Raw genomic sequence first — 20,898 nt, forward strand, 5'->3', positions numbered from 1 at the left:
CAACCAACGACCTCACAGCAGGGGCCAGGTTGTTGCTGGATGTCACACACAGCGACATCACTAGCAACATCGCTGCTACGTCACAAAAGTTGTTCGTTAGCAGCGATGTTGCTAGCGATGTTGCTTAGTGTGACGGGGCCTTTAGGTGTGCCTGACCGGGAGTGTGGGGTGTGTTGGTGTAGTGCTTGTGACGTCCTGGCTTGCCCAGGGCGCCACACAAACAGCACTGTAGTTTCAATAAAATTAATCATCAAGAATATGAATTGCCTAATAATTACACACAATGTATACAGAATTAGACAGAGAATCCTTGGGCCCATCAGAAGAAACCGTTCTGAAGGTCCTGGGCCCAGTGACAAGTGAGCCCTATTGGACCTTTTGAGTTTATTCGAAGTTCCTCAAGTATTCTGGTGGGACAGTCCAACCATACATGTATGAACCTCTAAGTATAGAAATATCTTAATGATCCCCTCCGGTGACCCATGTTATTAAGGCTGTGAACACACCAAAAGTCCTTGGAAATATTCCACGTTAGACCTATCTAATAGCCCAATGATGTACGGTTTCATACAAGATTAAGCACCAGAAAGATTTGGAAGGTATTTGAGTTTTGTTATAAAAATTTCCTATGAAATTAGAGAATTTTATAGAAGGTCCAAATAGATGAACATTTTCCATGAACGTGAACATCTCTGATGTGTGTCAGGCAATGTCATTACGATGATTTGCTCGGCTATATTTGCCCATCTTTTATTACGTTGAGTGATCCTCTTGACAAATAGTTAATCTTGATGCATCCTGGGGCAGGGTGTACATTGACATCATGAGCAGAAGTAACAGAAAATAAGGAGGGTTGGAAAGTGAGTGATGGATACAGATGGGAGGGGACATCCAATATTGCCCACAATAAAAAGGTGCTCCCAACCTGCACAAAGCCAGAGACATCTCCTGCACTACCACCCAGGGTCCGATACAAGATCAGGTGAGTTACATATGACCAGCAGGGGGCAATAGAGGAAGGGACAGGCTATGTTACTCTACTTATTTTAATCATTTCAAGAAGGGTCAATATTCTCAGTTTGCAAGAAAAATGCTGTGGAGAGAAAAGATTGCACAAATAGGATGACCCTATTAGAGGATGATGAGATAACAAATTGGTTCTACTTATCTATTGGGTTGTGCCGCTACCACCATTAAATAGATACAAATTGCTGCAGCCTCCTGGCTGAGAGAGATCGCTCAGATAAAATTCACAAATAGGGATAAAAATACTTTAAAAATAGGATGTGCAACTGGCATGAAGTCTCTTGCTTCGAGAAATGTAGAGAAGGGTTCTTTTATTGCATGTCGTACTTCGATGTCGTACCGGCATCTTTTTTCAAATAAAAAAAGTACACACTGACATATAGAGGTATTGAAAGCCTGAAATGGTCACTAAGTGGTATATTCAACGCCTGTTAAGGGGTTGAAACACAAAATCTAAAAAGAGGGTGGAGATTGGGACAATCCTGTGTAATGCTGGAAAGAACATAGAGGTGGAGATATGTATGAAAAAGAGTGTTACAAGAATGGGAAGTGTGGGAGAAAAGTAACAAATCAAAAATGGTGTGGAACTAAGAGAATATCACACAAATTGAAATGAGGACAGAAGAAGCAGAATGAAGGCGCTAACGGAGGAGCCACAGAGGGTTCTGCAAAATTGGGGTGAATAACTAGGGGAGTTTCAGACTAGGAGACATAAAGTTAGCGAGAAAATAGGGAGCGAAAGAAAGAAGAAGTGTGGAGTAAAGAAGGAAAGTGGAGCAGTGGATAAAGAGATTGAAAGGGAGAAAATGCTGATAAATTAGATTTTTCTCTGGAAAACCAAGGTTGGGATATATTGTGCATGTGTAAAGATTCAAGAGATGTGAGTGTTTTTTTGTGTGAACAAGCTAAATTTAGGAAAAATTGTGAATGGTCGTGATAATGGACTTTTTGTAAATGTGGGTGAATGTGGAAATACCAGGAAACTGTCCAGCGGTGCTGAAAGTGAGGGGAAAAGTATCTTCATTTTCGCTCCCACATTCAACTTCAGACTCTTCTCATTTGTTAGATCTTTTCCTACTTTTTCACCCTCAGGTGTTTGTTTTTTTTATTTTTTAATACTTTTTTAGGAAAACTAGAACTCTGCCAATACCTCATCTCAGTTCAGTATTTCTAATCTCTTCTCAATCACATCTCTTTCCCACCTCACTTCAAACCTCTAAATTTCTAATTTTATGTCCGATACTTTAGGAAAAACTTTCATTCGTTAGTTTTCTCTCTGCTATATTGAAATATTATATTGGTTATGTATTCTGCTTAGCATTTTATAAAACTTCAGGGCTCATAAAATTCCACATGAGACTATTTTTTCCACATTTTCATTAACGTCTATTTTTCTTTGCCATCACTCTGGTCCTTTCACTTTGTATACTAAGGCTATGTTCACATTTCCGCTATTTAGTATCCGTCACAATCCGCCACTTTGAGAAACAACGCAATCCGTTTAGCGAATTCCGTTGTTCCCATAGGCTTGTATGAGTGGCGGATTGTGACTGATGCCCTTGCGTTACATCGTCCGCCCGACTGATCAGTCATGGAATGACTGACCATCGGGCAGCATGAACGCAGCATGTAATGTTTATTTGAGCAGCGAAATCCTTTTGATTTCACTGCGCATGCTCAGCACTTGTGGTGGCCGGCTACTGTGATCGATCAGCTGATCACCCGGCGGCCAGCTACTGTGAGCGATCAGCTGATCACCCGACGGGCGGCTACTGTGAGCGATCAGCTGATCGCCCGGCGGCCGGCTACTGTGAGCGATCAGCTGATCACCCGGCGGCCGGCTACTGTGAGCGATCAGCTGATCCCCCAGCGGCCGGCTACTGTGAGCAATCAGCTGATCACCCGGCGGCCGGCAACTGTGAGCAATCAGCTGATCACCCGGCGGCCGGCTACTGTGAGCGATCAGCTGATCGTCCGGAGGCCGAGCGATCAGCTGATCATTGATAATAGCCGGTCGCTGGTTAAACAGTAAAAAAATTTAAAAAAAAACAACGGATTGTTGTTTTGCAGCATCAGTCACATCAGTTGTGCCACTATCTGCAACGCATCCGTTGCATCAGCCACATAACTGATTGCAAAACAAGTGAAGTGTGAACATAGCTTTAGAAACGTCCCGAGATATAGCTTTGTGAGCATTCTAGATGTTTAGAAAGTGGTGAAGAGTAAGTTGGGAATGATATGATTGGGTAGAGAATAAGGAAGAGTTCCGAAAGAAAAAAAATCCCATGGGGGGAATGGATTAAGGGGAAGATATGGGGTTTGTAAGAAGTGCGGGTGAAATAGACAACAAAGTCCAATAGAGCTAGGGCGAACCTAGAAAGAAGTAGGAAGAAAATGTAAAAAAAGAGAACAATAAACAAATTTAGAAGTCGTAAGATAGGTGGGAAAGGTGCATGAACATCTGAAGTGTGAGTTAGTAATGTTAGAGAACTCCAAAAATAAGTTTGAAAAAGAATGTAACGTGCACTGAAAATTTTGGATTTAGAGTAAAATGGATAGAAGGTGTAAAATGGGTGGAGAGAAACAAGTATAACAAAATTCACCAAAAAAATAATAAAATGTTACATAAAAAGGACAGAATTGAGAATAAATTATGAATACATGATAATAAAAATGTAGTATAAAAGCAATATAAGATGTTGATAGTTACACATAATGAGTATATAACAGATCATTCTCATAAAATGCATATAAAAGATAACCTTCATAAAAGAATATTAACAAAATATAGCAGCAAGGGACAAGGGCAGACGATCAAGATATATTAAAATGTTATAAATCATGTGAGCGTCTAGTCAGCCAGTTATGTTAGGCTATGTTCACACTTTGAATTTTTGCTGCTTTTTTTTTTTTTTTGCAGCAAAACCTGATCTCTTGGCAGTAAAAAAAGCTATGTTTTTTTGGTGCGTTTTTGGTGTGTACTTTGGGATTCGTTACAAATAATTACTATTCGCCTATCTCTAATAGACCGTTCTCTGAAGAGACCAACAATAAAGAATCACAAGTAGATGTTGGTCTGTTCTCAAGACCCTTCTATCCATGATTTCTCCTAAAATTAGCTGTTCTCGCAAAAACATCTCCCATCTTATGACCATTTACACATACACACGGCATCGCCCAACCTTGATTGGTAGAACGCTCATTCGTCAGCATTTTCCCCCTTTCTTTTATCCACTTCTCCAATTCCTTCCTTACTATACACACTCCTTCCTTCTTTCTCTCCCTATTTTTTCTCCTAGTCTGACACTTCCCTATTTATTCCCCCCATTTTACAGAACACTCTGTAGCTTCTGTACCAGTTTCAATTTGTGTGATCTTTCTTTATTCACACATCATTTTTCATACATATCTCCACCTCTATGTTCTTTCCAGTATCACGCAGCCCCATCCCAATCTTCTCCCTCGTTTTTTCAATTTGTGTTAACCCCTTAATGGGTGTTTCATAGGCTACTTGCTGTTCATTTCATGCTTTAAATACCTCTATGTGCCAGTGTGTTTTAGCTGTTGTGTTTTGTTTTTCACTTGAAATTGACTCTGCTAAGTCGTTAAAATGTGTAGTGCCATAAAAAAAACATTCTATATATTTATATATTCTTCGCAGGAAGAGACTTCATTCCAGATGTGCAGCCTATTTTTAAAGTGTTTTTATCACTATAAGTGAATTACCTCAGTTCGAACCAATATTTTCTGTTAATGATCATAGTCCAGAGCTCAAGACCCACGTCAGACAAAGGCTCCCGAATTTGGTCACTAAACAGTTAATAAAACTCAGCTGACCATAGTTGACTATTGGAGTCCATGATTGGGGGTCCTTTGTCATCAACATATTGATGATCACTTTAAAATCCATTAAAGGAAACCTGTCACCAGATTTCGGGCCTATAAACTGCGGCTACCACCAGTGGGCTCTTATATACAGCATTCTAACATGTTGTATATAAGAGCCCAGGCCTCTGTGTAGAATGTAAAAAACACTTTATAATACTCACCTAAACGGTCGGTACGGTGCAGACTGGTCAGATGGGTGTCTTCGTTCTTCGGTGCCGACACCTCCTCTTTCGGCCATCTTTGTCGTCCTTATAATAATAATATAATAATCCTTCTTCTGAAGACGGGGTGCATGACGCGTTCTACGTCACTCGCCGGCAGGGCCGGACTGAGACTAAAATTCAGCCCTGACATTTGGGGGTGCACAGGCCCATTTTTTGCGTACTGAATGTGTCATATCTTTGTGCACTTTTAGGTTGTGTAACACGATTATATAACATGCAGTCACGGCTGCGTCCAGTATTACAGCTCAGGCCTATTAATTGCTCTTAGTAGCAGGACCTGGTGAAGCCGCTATTTTCCTACAGAGCTGGGTCTCGCAGATAATGTAGAGGATGCTGCTCTCCATATAATGCTGCAGTCATATAGCTGATGGGCAGGGATACAGAATCAGATCCCCCTGCACTAATATTGATAACCTATTCTACAGATAGGTGACCAGGGAAGCTGTCGTTTTCACTGGTGATAATTTTGGACACATACCACTTAGGGAATATGCAATGAAATTTTTTGGGGTCAGATCCCACCATGGAAATCACTATGAAAAATAATCAATTGACCATATGCATCTACTCGCTGTCACAGGATCAGGCTTTTGAGTATCTTCAGGTTTCTAAAACCACCAAGTGATTAAAAGAAGTGACCGCTCCATTCTTCTGGTGTTTTCCACTCGGAAAACGCTCTGTATTTACAATGCAAATCAATGGGAAAGCTCGGAAGATGCTGGAATCTATAACTCCCAGCTTGTCCTTAACAATGGTAAGGAGATGCTGTGAGTTGTTCTCATCAGACTGCGGACCAAACAGGAACCACAGTACTGATAAGACGCAGGCAATATCACAAATAATCATTTACATCCAGGTACCTTTATATGTGACATCTTCTGAGTCGTTCCCATCCCTTTTGTCTCCACGCAGTACAAATGTCATGATGAGGTTTCATGCCCACTGCTCATCTCTGAAGACCTCCCTCTTTATTCTTCAGAAGCACTTCCCCACACAGCACCTTTAAAAATTAAAGTATTATTATGCTGCCCCATAAATATAAATATCTCCCATGATGTGCCCCTGAATAAATAATTCCTGTGCTTCCTTCACAAAATATTCCCCCCACTGCCCTTATCCAAAATACCTCCCACACTGCCTCTCTCCTTAATATACCCCCACGCTGCCTCTTTCCGTAATGTCCCCATACTGTCCCCTCCACACTGCTCTCTTTTTAATATACCCCCACACTGCCTCTCTCCATAATATCCCCCCATATTGCCCCTCTCCAAAATATTATCCCCAAACTGCTCTTTTGTAACCCCTGCACACACAATACAATGCACCCATATCACCCTCTCCCCACACACAATACAATGCACCCCCCATCACCAAACACACACACAATGCAGTGCACCCCCAGCACCCTCTCCCCACACACACATACACACACAATATAATGCACCCCGCATTATCCCTCCCCACACACACACAATATAATGCACCCCCATTACCCCTCCCCACACACACACACACACACACACAATACAATGCACCCCCATCACCCCACACACACACACACACACAATACAATGCACCCTCCATCATCACACACACACATAATACTATGCACCCCCATTACCACACACATAATACTATAGCAAGTAGTGGAAATTCCTTTCCTGATCCAGCAACACGTCCGAGATAGATGTGAATTAAAAATTCATTTTATTGAAAAATTGTTAAAAACACCAATCATCAGAATGACATCCAAAAAATTTTTTTCTATAAAAAGAAAGCGTCTTACGCGTTTCTGGCCATTGTGGCCCTTAGTCATAGACATATGTTACCCAAATGAAACACATAATATATATTATGTGTTTCATTTGGGTAACATATGTCTATGACTAAGGGCCACAATGGCCAGAAACGCGAAGACGCTTTCTTTTTATAGAAAAAATTTTTTTGGATGTCATTCTGATGATTGGTGTTTTTAACAATTTTTCAATAAAATGAATTTTTAATTCACATCTATCTCGGACGTGTTGCTGGATCAGGAAAGGAATTTCCACTACTTGCTGCTTTATATTCCTGAACACGGAATTCATATCCCTGCACCGTTCTGGGTCCTGGAGCCAGGTGAAATAATACTACGGGTGAGCTGAAAAAAACTTTCCTTTCTTACACATAATACTATGCAACCCCCATCACCACACAGATAATACAATGCACCCCCCATTACCACACACACACACACACACACACACAATACAATGCACCCCCCATCACCACACACAACACATTGCACCCCTCATCACCACACACACACACACACACACACACACACAATACAATGCACCCTCCATCACCACACACACCCGCCCCCCATGGAATACAGTACTCCCCTTCTGCCTGTCACAAAGCTGTGTTCCTTCACAAATGTTCCCCCATTATGTGCCCTCAGCTTCTCCCCACTCATCCCCATTAATTAAACCTGTCATCTTCAGCTCCTTCATGGAGCGCTTACCGCTGCCCGATGTGTCTGTGTCTCCCGCAGCACTGTGATGACGTCAGCAAGGTTCTGATCGCATCACTTTACTGCACGTCGAGGGCGAGGCCGCAGTCATGGCAATACACACTATTCAAATGTATTTACGTCTGAGAGAAGCAAATACATTTGAATAGGAAGGAGGGAGCTGTGGTCACCAGTACCGCCACCGCCGCGCTCCTCAGCAGTGTGTGCATGATGGGCACACTATCACACAGCAGGGCAGCACAGCACAGCGCACTGAATCCTGGTCCTGCTGCAGGTAGTGTGCACATGACAGATAATGCTGCCCGGCCTGCACACTGCTGAGCAGGCGGCGGTGACTGCAGGTAGAGCGGCCCAGTACAGGCACGGGCACACTACAGGGACCAGCCCATCATTTGCCAGAATTTCCTTATGGCCAGTCCGGACCTGCTCGCAGGCTGCTCAGGGCAGATCAAAGTATTGTAGTGCGCCTGCGCGGGACCGGCGAGTGTGTATGATGTAGGACGCGTCATGCACACAGGCTTCAGAAGATGGCCGAAAGAGGAGGCGCCGGCACCGAAGAACGGAGACACCCATATGGCCCAACTCCATTACAGCAACCGTTAGGTAAGTATTATAAAGTGATATTTTACGTTCTACACAGCGGCCTGGGCTCTTATATAGAGCATGTTAGAATGCTGTATATAAGAGCCCAGTGGTGGTGACCGCAGCTTATAGGCCCCAAATCTGGTGACAGGTTCCCTTTAAATGTACATTTTTGCATAACTGAAATCTCCAACAATCTTAAAAACCAACAAACAGATAATGGCCCTAGATCTAGGGAATAAGTAGGTATAGATCGGTCATGTAAATAAACCTGATACTTCTATAGGGTCAACACACTTCTGAGACATTTTTATACAAAGAGATATATTCATTTTATCTGTACTTATTCTGCCTGAGCCATGCACTCATTTGTATGTACACTAGATGGCAGCAGAGACCACATGCTGATCTGATGTACTTGTATTGCAGAGATGGACAGAAAGGTTTGTGTTACTATTCTGTTAGCCATATTGGCAACAGCTGCCCTCTGTAGGCCAATGACAGAACTGCAATCAGCAAGGCATGGTCCACAGAAGAGCACCTTCCCTTCTGACGTCAACAAACGGGACCTCCTTGCATCCCTATCTCATGAACAGAAGCAGCTGATGATGTCACAACTTCTCCCTCAGCTCCTAGCAGGTAAATGATTGACAGATAGGGACAAAATCTCATTCCCATATCCAGTATTCACAGGGACACTTCTAATACTCCTGCATTAAAGTAAACCAAGGCCCCGATCAGTGGCGTAACTAGAGTGCAATGGGCCTACTTTCCCCGCATGTTGGGCAGATGTATGAGTCCCTGTAGCATTCTAAATCCTATAAAGACATATGAATTGCCCCTCTCCCACTTCACTATGTAGTAATGTCCCCCATCCTGATATATCTGTCCTCATCCTGTATTTCTGTCCCCATCCTGGTATTTATTTCCCCATCCTGGTATACATGGTCCCCATCCTGGTATATACAGTATGTTCCTCATCCTGCTATTTATGCCTCCTATCTTGGTATATATGTTCCCCATCATGAGCCCCATCTCATATATATGTTCTCATCCTGGGCCCATCCTGGTAAAAATGTCACTCATTCTTGGTCCATCCTGATAAACATGGTCCCCACCCTAGCATATATGTCCCTATACTGGTATATATGTCCCCCATTCTGGTATATATGGTCCTCATCCTGGGCCCATTGTGGTATATATGATTCCCCATTCTAGTATATATGTCTTAGTCCTAGTATAGAGATCCCCATCCTGCTATATATGTCCCCCATCCTGGAATATCTGATCCTCATCATGGAATATATATGTCCTCATCCTTGTATATATGGTCCCCATGTTGGAATATATGATATTTATGGTCCCCATCATGGTACATATGATCCCTTACCTTGTATATATAATCCAAATCCCGGTGTCATCTGTAGCCAGTGCGCAGTGGCCAGCAGCTGACATTGGAGTGGGCGCCATGGCCCATGACGTGACTGTCACGCGCCGCCCCCAGTCACAGTACGGACGGCAGCTGCCAGTCCACTGTTTGGCTGGGAGCATGTATTGCAGTGCAGGGACCCTGCGGGTCTCTGTATCGCGATGCATTTTAGCTTTATGTTTGTTCTTGGACACACATCTAGCTGAAATAGGTGCTGGGATTGGTGGGCCCCTGTATCCCTGGACTTGGTTATGCCTCTCGCCCCAAACAATCAAAACTGAGGTTTTCTAGTCTTCTTGATTAAGGACCATCGGAGTGAGATGCACAAGATTCATTAAAAGTTATGCTGTTCTTAATTAATTTGGCGCATCTTTCAGCTGTCATGTGTCTCTGCAAGAAATGTGCTCCAACCAGGGGCTGTAATACATTTGTGGCATTGGTGATGATGAATTTGTTGGCTGTGCGTGACCACGTCCCCTACTGTCTAAGCTCCTCTCAATTTTCAAAACATGTCTGAGCTGGAGTAAAACACAAAAAGCCGCTATACTTTGTAGTGTTTCAGATAGTTTTACACCTGAATCCTAGTAAAAACTGCTTAAAGGGAATCTGCTACCAGGTTTTTGCCACCTTATCTGAAGGCAGCCTAATATAGAGACAGATCCTGTTTCCAGCAATGTATCACTTATTGGCTGCTTGCTGAAGTTTTGAAGAAAATCACTGTTTCATCAGCAGGAGATTATCACTAGAAAACTAGTAAACCTGTTGCCTCGATATTCATGAGCTTTGCATGACCCCCACCACTGATTGACAGGTTTCTACCTATGCACAGTGTACTCAGAAGGGTAGCCTAGAACTATATGCTTAGTTCCATTTACGAGACCCATCCAAAAGACACTGCACAACACACAGTGTCCAGCTTTTGATGCAGTTCCTAACCCTATTGATTTTATTCCCTAGAAATCTCTAATGCTGAAGGCCACCTTCACCCCATGCATGACCGGGACTACGCTGGCTGGATGGACTTCGGGCGAAGAAGTGCAGAAGAACAGGTCCTAGAGCCTTAAGCCCACAGTGTTGTGAACGCTTCAGTAGGGGGAGTTACATTATTATTTAAGTATTGATATACTGTTCTGGTTTCTGATAGAAAGTGCATGGTAATGTGGGAGAGGCTACAAGAAAAAATAAAAATAAACAAATGTTGGAATAATTTTTTTTTGTTTATGTCCATTTCTCAACCAGATTTTTTAGGTTTTTGCACCCAGTTCAGACTCAGAATGGTGTTCCAGACGTTATTTCTTGATTGATTCAGTTATAGATGGTGACTTACAGCTGACATTCTTTCGGATGGAATTGTTCACCTTTTCCATCTGGCCCAGACCAACATGACAACTTCTTACAGTCAAAACTCCTCTACAGAGATTATAACAAAGATACATTTGACTTCTCACATTTCCAGCCCTGTCCCCATCTAATCCCAACCTGCACAAACTCCTCATCCTGCCGTCTCCCCAATACTGAGTCGCTGACATTGTATGTGTCCCTATTACTGCATCTGCTGTGTGGCATAAAAACTGTGCTCCACTTACTGCTCCAGATAGTAATGCCACCACTGTGCCCCCACATATTAATTCCACCACTGTGCCCCCCACATATTGGTGCCACAACTGTGCCCTTTACATGATAAAATGCCTCCTTTGTGCCTTCTAGATGGTAGAATTGCCCCTAGAAAATATTAATGCTCTATATAAGTGCCCTAGAAAAGTGCCCACATTTTGCTACTAGAAAGTAACAATGCCCCCAGTGTGCCAGTCACAGTCACAATACCCGGAGTGTCCCTATAACAATAAGGCTATGTGCGCACTATGACGTTTTTGCTCTTTTCAAAAACGCTGCAGTTTTTTTTTTTGCTCAATTAAAAACAAATTATAATATTTAAACAAAACATTAAAACATGAAATACTTTACATTTTTTCAGTTATTGAAAAACATTTGGGGATGGCACCTCTGATTCTCCAAATAGGTCCCTAATTATGTGTGCATCCAAATGTGTAACATAAGTCTACATGAATATTGGCTGCTTTACCTTTTGCCAGTGTACACGTTACAGTGAGCACCTTCAGCTCTGCCTCCTCCGCAAACATATGAGGAAAGAGTGGTTCACCTTGAATTACCTCATGTGAGAAAACCGTACTACCTAATATGTAATGTAGAATTTCCCATTCAGGTGGTATCTGGAGCCATCTACAAAACATACTAAAAATCAGCATTAGGAACAGGTTTATTGTGTACATGCAAAAAAACTGCTGTCTCCTGGCTGATGAGTTCTATGCATTTATGTTTGTGTGTCATGTCACTATCCTCCTCCTCACTTCCTAACACCATCACCAATTCCCTAGTTTCTGAATCCATAGGTAACAGGGTGGCCTGATTCAGAACATTACATCTTTTGAGGGTGACACACTCGGAAATCATAAGGGCACATTCTAGTCGGAGCTACAGTGGCATGCAAAAATTTGAGCACCCCTGGTCAAGTTTACTGATATTCTGAACAATTAAGCAAGTTGAAGATGAAATGATCTGTAAAAGCCATAAAGTTAAGGATAACACATATCCTCTGCATTTTAGACAAAAAAATTATATATATATTTTGTACATTTTTAAATTCACAACAAAAAATAAAGTTGGCCAATGCAAAATATTGGGTACCCTGCATGGTTAGTACCCTGCAGCACACACTTTGGCAAGTATCAAAGCTTGTAAATGTTTTTTGTAGCCAGCCAAGAGTCTTTCCATTCTTGTTTGAGGGATTTTCATGCTTTCTTCCTTGGAAAAGTCTTCTTATTATGTAAGATTCCTGGGTCCTCTCTTGCATGCACTGCTCTTTTGCGGTCTAGCCACAGATTTTCAATGATGTTTAGATCAGGGGACTGTGAGGGCCATTGTAAAACCTTCAGCTTGTACATTATGACATAGGCGAATATGGATTTTGAATTGTGCTTAAGATCCTTATCCATTTGTAGAAGTCATCCTCTTTTCAACTTCAGCTTATTTACAGATGGTGTTATGTTTGCTTGAAGAATTTGTTAAACTTTAATTGAATCCATTCTTCCCTCTACCCGTGAAATGTTCCCAGTGCCATTGGATAGAACACAACCCAAAGCATGATTAATCCATCCCCATGCTTAATGGTTGGTGAGACGTTCTTGTCATGACATTCTGTCTCCTTTTGTTCCCAAACATTTGGTTTGATCATTGTGGCCAAGGAGTTCTATTTTAACCTCATCAGTTAACACAACTTGTTTCCAAAATACATCAGTCTTGTTTAGGTGTTATCTTGCATTCTTCTGATGCTAAAGTTTATGGTTAGGACGCAGGAGAGGTTTTCTTTAGATGACTCTTCCATGAAGGCCATTTTTCTGTAGGTGTCTCTGAACAGTAGAACAATGTACCAGAACTCCAGAGTCGGCTAAATCTTCCTGAAGGACTTTTGCAGTGAAGTGAAGGTTCTGATTTGCCACTCTAGCAATCCTACGAGCAGCTCTCACAGAAATTTTGCTTGGTTTTCCAGACCTTATCCTGACCTCTACTGTTTCTGTAAGTGCCATTTCTGAATTAAGGTGGTGTCACACATAGCGACGCAGCAGCGATCACGACCAGCAATCTGACCTTATCAGGATCGCTGCTGCGTCGTTACATGGTCGATGGTGAGCTGTCAAACAGGCAGATCTCACCAGCGACCAGTGACCAGCCCCCAGCGACGCGTGGAAGCGTAACTAAGGTAAATATCGGGTAACCAAGGAAAGCACTTCTCTTGGTTACCCGATATTTACCTTAGTTACAAGCGTCCGCCGCTCTCACACTGCCAGTGCCGGCTCCCTGTTCCCTGCACTCCTAGCCAGAGTACACATTGGGTTAATTGCCTGATGTGTACTGCAGCTACATGTGCAGGGAGCCGGAGCTGGCAGCGTAAGAGCACACCGCTTAGCGCTGGCTCCCTGCACTCCTAGCCAGAGTACACATCGGGTTAATTACCCGATGTGTACTCCAGTTACGTATGCAGGGAGCAGGGAGCCGGCACTGGCAGCGTGAGAGTGGCGGACGCTAGTAACTAAGGTAAATATCGGGTAACCAAGTAAACGGCTTCTCGGTTACCCGATGTTTACCGTGGTTACAGCTTACCGCAGGCTGCGAGACGCCAGCTCCCTGCTTGCTTCAGTTCGTCGCTCTCTCGCTGTCACACACAGCGATGTGTGCTTCACAGCGGGAGAGCAACGTCCAAAAAATTAAGCAGGACATTCAGCAACGACCGGCGACTTCACAGCAGGGGCCAGGTCGTTGCTGGATGACACACACAGCGACGGGACGTCGCTGCTGCGTCACAGAAAATGTTGACTTAGCAGCGACGTCGTTGTCGTCGTCGCTATGTGTGACACCACCTTTACTTTTCGAACTGAGAAAAGAGCAACTTGAAAACGCTTTGCTATTTTCTTCTAGCTTTCTTCTGCTTTGTGGGCCTTCACCATTTTGATTTTCAGAGTGCTATGCAACTGCTTTGAAAAACCCATGGCTGTTTTATTTGCACAAGGTTAGAGGAAGCTGGGTTTTTATAAAGCTGTGAAATTTTCATCACCTGCCCTTTCCTAACTATGATAAAGAACAAGCCACAAACCTAACAGGCTAATTAAGGTCTGAAATGATAGTCAAAGTTATCTGAGCACACAAATCTCCAAGGGTGTTCAAACTTTTGCATTGGGCTATTTTCATTTTTGTAGTTTTAAAATGTTAAAGATAAAAATATTTTTTGGATGTCATGTAGAGAGGAAGTTGTACATGAATGCAGCAGTCATTACAGCATGGACACACGTGGGACATCCTCTGATAACCAGGTCCAATCATGCTTAGTAAGCTATTGTTTTCTGTTTGCACCATGTTGCTGTGGCGACCCTGAGGCTTCAGTCGACACAGAGTACTGCACCTCATTTAAGGTACAGTATTTATCTCGGGTAAGGAGGGAGTTAATCACCGGTGTTTCCACATTTCACTTTACATACAGTTAGGTGCTTTCCCACTGGGATTGGCCTAGGGTAGACAGGGAGGTGGCCATCATAAGAAATGGTACTTTGAGCACATCTGATAAAGATGATCAGCTTCTCCTGCTTGCTCTATCCTCTACAAACTATTCCCTTACTGCTGAAACACACCGATATCAACAAGTTGCAAAAAGCGTTTGTAAAATTTTTATGGCAGGGAAAGAGACCAAGAGTATCCTACTCAAAGCTGTGTCTACAGAAAAAAGACGGAGGGGTACAAATGCCCATGATTAGATTGTACAACTTAGCGGCACTTGCCAGACATATAAAAGACTGGATCAATGGGACAACCTTCTTTTCTAACGTTCAGCTGGAGAGGGAGCTAACAAGTCCTTTTAACTTGGTAGCGGTATTACATATGAAGCTAGATAAAATGCCAACGTACGTGAAACAGAGCTGTTTAATAAAGGACACGATGGGGGCCTGGAGAGCACTGAGAAAACTGTATAGACTCCCTTATTGTCTTTCAAAATTTACCCCGTTGTGGGAGGATCCAAATTTTACTCAAGGGTCTCAAAACAAATTATTTCAAGGATGGAAGCAGAGGGGGATACGGAGGTTGGGTGATTTACTGAAAACAGAGGAGGGCAGAGTTCTGAGCTGGACGGAGGTATCGGAAAAATTTAACATGGAAAATCACCATTACCTACAATATTACAAATAACAACACATTACACATCAGTGGTAAAAGAGGTTGGGAAGGCTGAGAAGAAGGGGAGTTTTGATGTATTGATTGGTCAGGGAGCGGAACATGAATCCCTTTCGATCATATACCAACGATTGAGAGATCAAGTACAGGGCCCCTGGAAAGAGCAAATATTTAAAACCTGGGAGACTGCTCTAGGCGATCCAGACATCTATGATAAAATTCTAAGGGGGTTTGAATCTGTTAAGAAAGTAATGATAAATGAACAATGGAGGGAGATGCAATTTAAGCTACCTTAGTACACAACGCAACATACGCCTTTAATATACCACATAGCAGCTCACCAGTGCATTTCTTGGACCATTGCCCTAAATGTGGACTCCATAAAGCAAAACTGTTTCACTGCATATGGGAATGCCCACAGGTGAGGGGGGTATGGGAGGAAGCGGCGGCGTACATATTGAGGATTTGGAAAGTAGTTATACCCGTCACCCCTCAGGCCTGTTTGTTTCACTGTATAGAAGCCACTACAGCAGGGGTGGGGAACCTCCGGCCCGCGGGCCGTATATGGCCCGTGACGACTTTTTATGCGGCCCCCAGGCACATTCCCAGGGACCGCTGTGCTCTGGCAGCAGCCGTGCATTTCCCGGCCGCCGGCCCTTTAAATCTCACTGCCTGATGCCTTGAGGGTAGTTGCTAGAATGTACGGGCTCTATCCAGATCCTGACTTCCAGGACCTGACTGCAGCCCATACATTCTAGGCTTAACCCCGGCCTGTGCTAGTGTGCTCTGGTGGGTGGGGTAAGCAGCACGCTGCGACATGTCACAGAAGAGCTGCAGCAGATTTACCAGCCTCCGGGACCTGCTGTGTGTGTGACTCCTCCTCCCCCTCACTGTGAGTACGCAACCCATCGCTGCCCCCCCCCCCCCGCTAAGTGCTGTGTACTCCCTCGTGCTGTGTGTACCCCTCAATGCTGTGTACCCCTAATGCTGTGTGTACCCCCTCGTGCTGTGTACCTCCCAATGCTGTGTATCCCCTAATGCTGTGTGTATCCCCCAGTGCTGTGTGTACCCCCTAATGCTGTGTGTAGCCCCTAATGCTGTGTGTACCCCCTAATGTTGAGTACACCCCTAGTACAGTGTGTACCCCCTAGTACTGTGTGTGCTCCCTTAGTGCTGTCTGTACCCCTTGGGTGATGTCTATGCCCCCCCAGTGCTGTCCGCACCACCTAATGCTGTCCATGCTGCCACCAGTGCTGTCCATGCCACGGTCAGTGCTGTCTGTGCCCCCTTATGCTGTCCGTGCTCCCCAGTGCTGTGTGCCACCCCTCAGTACTATGTACCCCCCAGTGCTCTGAACTTGCTACTGCTGTCTGTACCCTCCCACTGCTTTCTATGCCCCCCAGTCTGTGCCCTCCTGTTGATGTCTATGCTCCCCCAGACTTTTGTGTCTCCCTAGTGATGCCACCTAGTGCTGTCCGTGTTGCGACCTAGTGCTGTCCGTGCTGCCACCTAGTGCAGTCCATGCTGCCACCTAGTGCAGTCCGTGCTGCCTCCTAGTGCAGTCCGTGCTGCCACCTAGTGCAGTCCGTGCTGCCTCCTAGTGCAGTCCGTGCTGCCTCCTAGTGCAGTCCGTGCTGCCACCTAGTGCTGTCCGTGCTGCCACCTAGTGCTGTCCGTGCTGCCACCTAGTGCTGTCCGTGCTGCCACCTAGTGCTGTCCGTGCTGCCACCTAGTGCAGTCCGTGCTGCCACCTAGTGCAGTCCGTGCTGCCACCTAGTGCAGTCCGTGCTGCCACCTAGTGCAGTCCGTGCTGCCACCTAGTGCAGTCCGTGCTGCCACCTAGTGCAGTCCGTGCTGCCACCTAGTGCAGTCCGTGCTGCCACCTAGTGCTGTCTGTGCCACAGCCAAGGCTGTCCATGCCCCCCTACTGATGTATATGCCCCAGCCCCCTCCTGTGATGTATATGCCCCATCCCCTCCTGTGATGTGTGCTCCCAGTGTCTCCTGTAATTTATGCACTCCAGCCCCTCCTGTGATCTATATGCCCCCAGCATCTCCAGACTGAGACAAACCTGGAAAAGCAGCTGTGAGAAACCAGATGATCAATATCACCAAACATCACAGTCACACCAAACAGAAGCAGCTCCTGCCTCCACAGTAGGGGTGAGTTAATTAATCGTTTAACCAAATATAGCTGGGTTATTTTTCAAGTTGATAATGTTGTGCGGCCCCCAAAGGTTAGTAGGAAATTCCAAATGGCCCCCGGCAGTAAAAAGGTTCCCCACCCCTGCCCTACAGAAACTGAAAGAGCAAGTGTTCACATTCCAGGTGTAATACACATAGTATTGCTTGTAGTCAAGAAATGCCTACTTAGGAATTGACTGATAAGACAGACTCTGAGAAATACAGAAATAGTTGATACCCTAAAAACAATAATGATGTACGACAAACTGGATTCGGAGAAACATAAGAAGTCCACTAAAAGATTCTTCAAAATGTGGAGAACATTTATTGAGCAAAGCTTCACACAGACGGAAATCACCCACTTAATTAAAGCATTTGAACACACGTCTTGGTATTGTGTGGAAGACATTGCAGGGACACTAGGGACACTGAAGATGGGGAGCATCCAAAGGACCAACTGAAGGGAACAAGTAGGTTAGGTTGTTAAGTTAGAGTAAATTATTGTTAAGATAATTCTATGGAGATGAAATTGTTGTGACAATGAAAAAGAAAATGATGTAACAGAAGCATTGTACGATCCGGAGAAATTTTATGGAATGTAACAACATGTTCTCTTGTTGATGATATGTGCTTGCTGACATCAAATAAAATATGTTTAAAAAAAAAAAAAAAAGAAATGGCACTTTACCGGTCACTAGGGCAACCACCTGGGGGGCAGGCACCACTTGGGGTAGAAGTAGGAGCAACCTTTACACAATCGTCAGTCACGTCGGGATTTCAGTTCTGGCCGCACAACATCATTCTTCCGTCTTTTTCTTCACGGAACCTGCGGCTTGGAGCGTGACGCTCAGCCCGGGTTCCTCACTTTTGGAGGGTCATCCCCTGGGGAAGGACACTTTCAAAAACCGGTGACTACCTCGAACTTATCCAGGATGGGCTGGAGCCCTCAGGCAACCAAAGGACAGTGAGTAAAGACCTAGAACCGCAACTGCCATGTCCGTCCTTCATTGTCGGGGGCCCCGCGCTACGGCGCCAACGGCTACTACTACCACCATCATCCTCCCTGGGGCCTAGCTTTGCCTGCGGGAAGCTGAACTACCCTAGGTGCGACACCATCCGCACCAGAGAACTGTGACCACAGTGGCGGCTAATCTCTGGCCGCATACCGCAGGTGGAGTCACGAGACAACTCCCAACATCCTCATTCCATTTCCTAAACCCCTTTTATTGTATTGAAACCAGGCAAGGGCCACCCGTGACATCCCAGACCCAACACCACCGGCCCAGCGACGAGTAAGGTTAACCCCTTGCACCCTGGGTGCTACATTGCTATGTCATGAATGTTGTAGCATAATCTGCTTGTTTCATGGAGAACAAGAAAAATGGCTGAAGAGAATGGAAGGAATTAATAGAATCTTGGGTGAAATCAAAGGGATCTGATGACAGACAGTCATAAAGGGATAGTATCGTTTGAGAGGCAGATCTTATCCAAGGCCTGCAATAGGACACTAAGCTCAAAAAGGTCTGTAGTAGCTGTCGGTGTGACCTAGGTAAGGAGAGATTTTGGACTGCTTGTTTCCTCTCCTCAGTCAGATGTCTAGCACCCTTGGAAATTCATTGGCCTAAAAACTCACAATCTGTCTACAGTACGGCAACTTGTCACATGAGGTTTTGCAACCATTCTATGCTAAGAAGCACAGCAAAGTAAGGCTATGTGCACACAGTGCGTTTTTCGCGGCGTTTTTGCGCGTTTTTCGGGTGCGTTTTTGGCCTCAAAACTGCAGGACTTTGCTTCCCCAGCAAAGTCTGAGTTTTAATTTTTGCTGTCCCCACACATCTGTTTTTTTTCAGCTGCGTTTTTGTGGTGCCACAAAAACGCAGCATGTCAATTATTCCCGCGTTTTTCACTGCGCTTTTCATCCATTGAGTTCAATGGGATGTTGAAAGACGCAATGAGAAACGCAAATAGCTGCGTTTTGGTGCGTTTTGGTGCGTTTCTAAGACCAAAAATGCAGCTATAAACGCAGGAGGTGGGTAGTAAAGTGATGTGTACAGGAAGAGGATTCCTTCTGTCAGTATATACAGAAGCGTGAATCCTCCCGGTACCGTCACCGCTGCGTCCACCTCCCGTCCTGTGCATGTATGCTGCCGTGCGGCGCCATGTCTGGGCGGGAGGTGGAAGTGGCTGCGAAAACAAAAGTTAACAGTAGAAAAAAAAAAAAAAGTTATACTCATCTGTCTGCAGCCTCCCGGTGCCATGCCCGCTCCCAGATTCTGTCACGGTATCGCCGCTCCGGCTCCGGCTGTGTGCAGACGGCCGGGAAACCTCCGATGGATGCAGGACCTGGCGATGGATCACCTGATGCAGTCACCTGACGCATCAGGTGATCGTAAGTATCGCGGTGACGCGGGCGCCCGGCCGGTTTAAGCTATCAGCGGATGTGTCAGGAGACTTCATCCCTGATTACCGGCAGCTGCTGCAGCGATCGGACGGGATCAGACTCCCGCCCCATCGCTGCAGGAGCTGCTGGTAATCAGCACATAAGTGAGTATTTTTTTTTTTTTTTTTTTTTTTGCACCGATGCATCAGCTGATTGTATAATCGGCTTTTATACAATCAGCTGATGTGTGATGTGATTCAGGCACTTGATCCTGACACATCATCTGATCGCTTTGCCTTCCAGCAAACCGATCAGATGATATTGGATCCGGATTGGACGGCGCGGGACCCTGACCCAGGATTACTGTGGAGGGGGGGGTTCTTTATTTCAATAAAGATGGAGTCACTAATTGTGTTGTGTTTTATTTCTAATAAAAATATTTTTCTGTGTGTTGTGGGTTTTTTTTATCTTTACTAGAAATTCATGGTGGCCATGTCTAATATTGGCGTGACACCATGAATTTCGGGCTTAGGGCCAGCTATACAGCTAGCCCTAACTCCATTATTACCTAGCTTGCCACCCGGCTTCAGGGCAGCTGGAAGAGTTGGATACAGCGCCAGAAGATGGCGCTTCTATGAAAGCGCCATTTTCTGGGGTGGCTGCGGGACTGCAATTCACAGCGGGGGTGCCCAGAAAGCATGGGCACCCTGCACTGTGGATTCCAATCCCCAGCTGGCTAGTTGTACCCGGCTGGACTCAAAAATTGGGCGAAGCTCACGTCATTTTTTTTTTTAAATTATTTCATGAAATTCATGAAATAATTTAAAAAAAAAAAGGGCTTCCCTATATTTTTGGTTCCCAGCTGGGTACAAATAGGCAGCTGGGGGTTGGGGGCAGCCCGTACCTGCCTGCTGTACCCGGCTAGCATACAA

The 20,898-nt window shown here is 44.7% G+C and overlaps 1 protein-coding gene across 1 annotated transcript; it reads left to right on the forward strand.

Moving 5' to 3' along the window:
* Positions 1-920: 920 nt before the first annotated feature.
* On the forward strand, positions 921-11,573 carry LOC142310210 (gastrin/cholecystokinin-like peptide). Its single transcript, XM_075347695.1, has 3 exons — positions 921-982; positions 8,665-8,874; positions 10,622-11,573. The coding sequence occupies exons 2-3, from the start codon at positions 8,667-8,669 to the stop codon at positions 10,726-10,728; spliced, it is 315 nt and encodes a 104-aa protein (XP_075203810.1). The 5' UTR covers positions 921-982; positions 8,665-8,666; the 3' UTR covers positions 10,729-11,573.
* The last annotated feature ends 9,325 nt before the right edge of the window (positions 11,574-20,898 follow it).

This window comes from Anomaloglossus baeobatrachus, chromosome 5 (assembly GCF_048569485.1).
Source record: "Anomaloglossus baeobatrachus isolate aAnoBae1 chromosome 5, aAnoBae1.hap1, whole genome shotgun sequence".
Lineage (NCBI taxonomy): Eukaryota > Metazoa > Chordata > Amphibia > Anura > Aromobatidae > Anomaloglossus > Anomaloglossus baeobatrachus.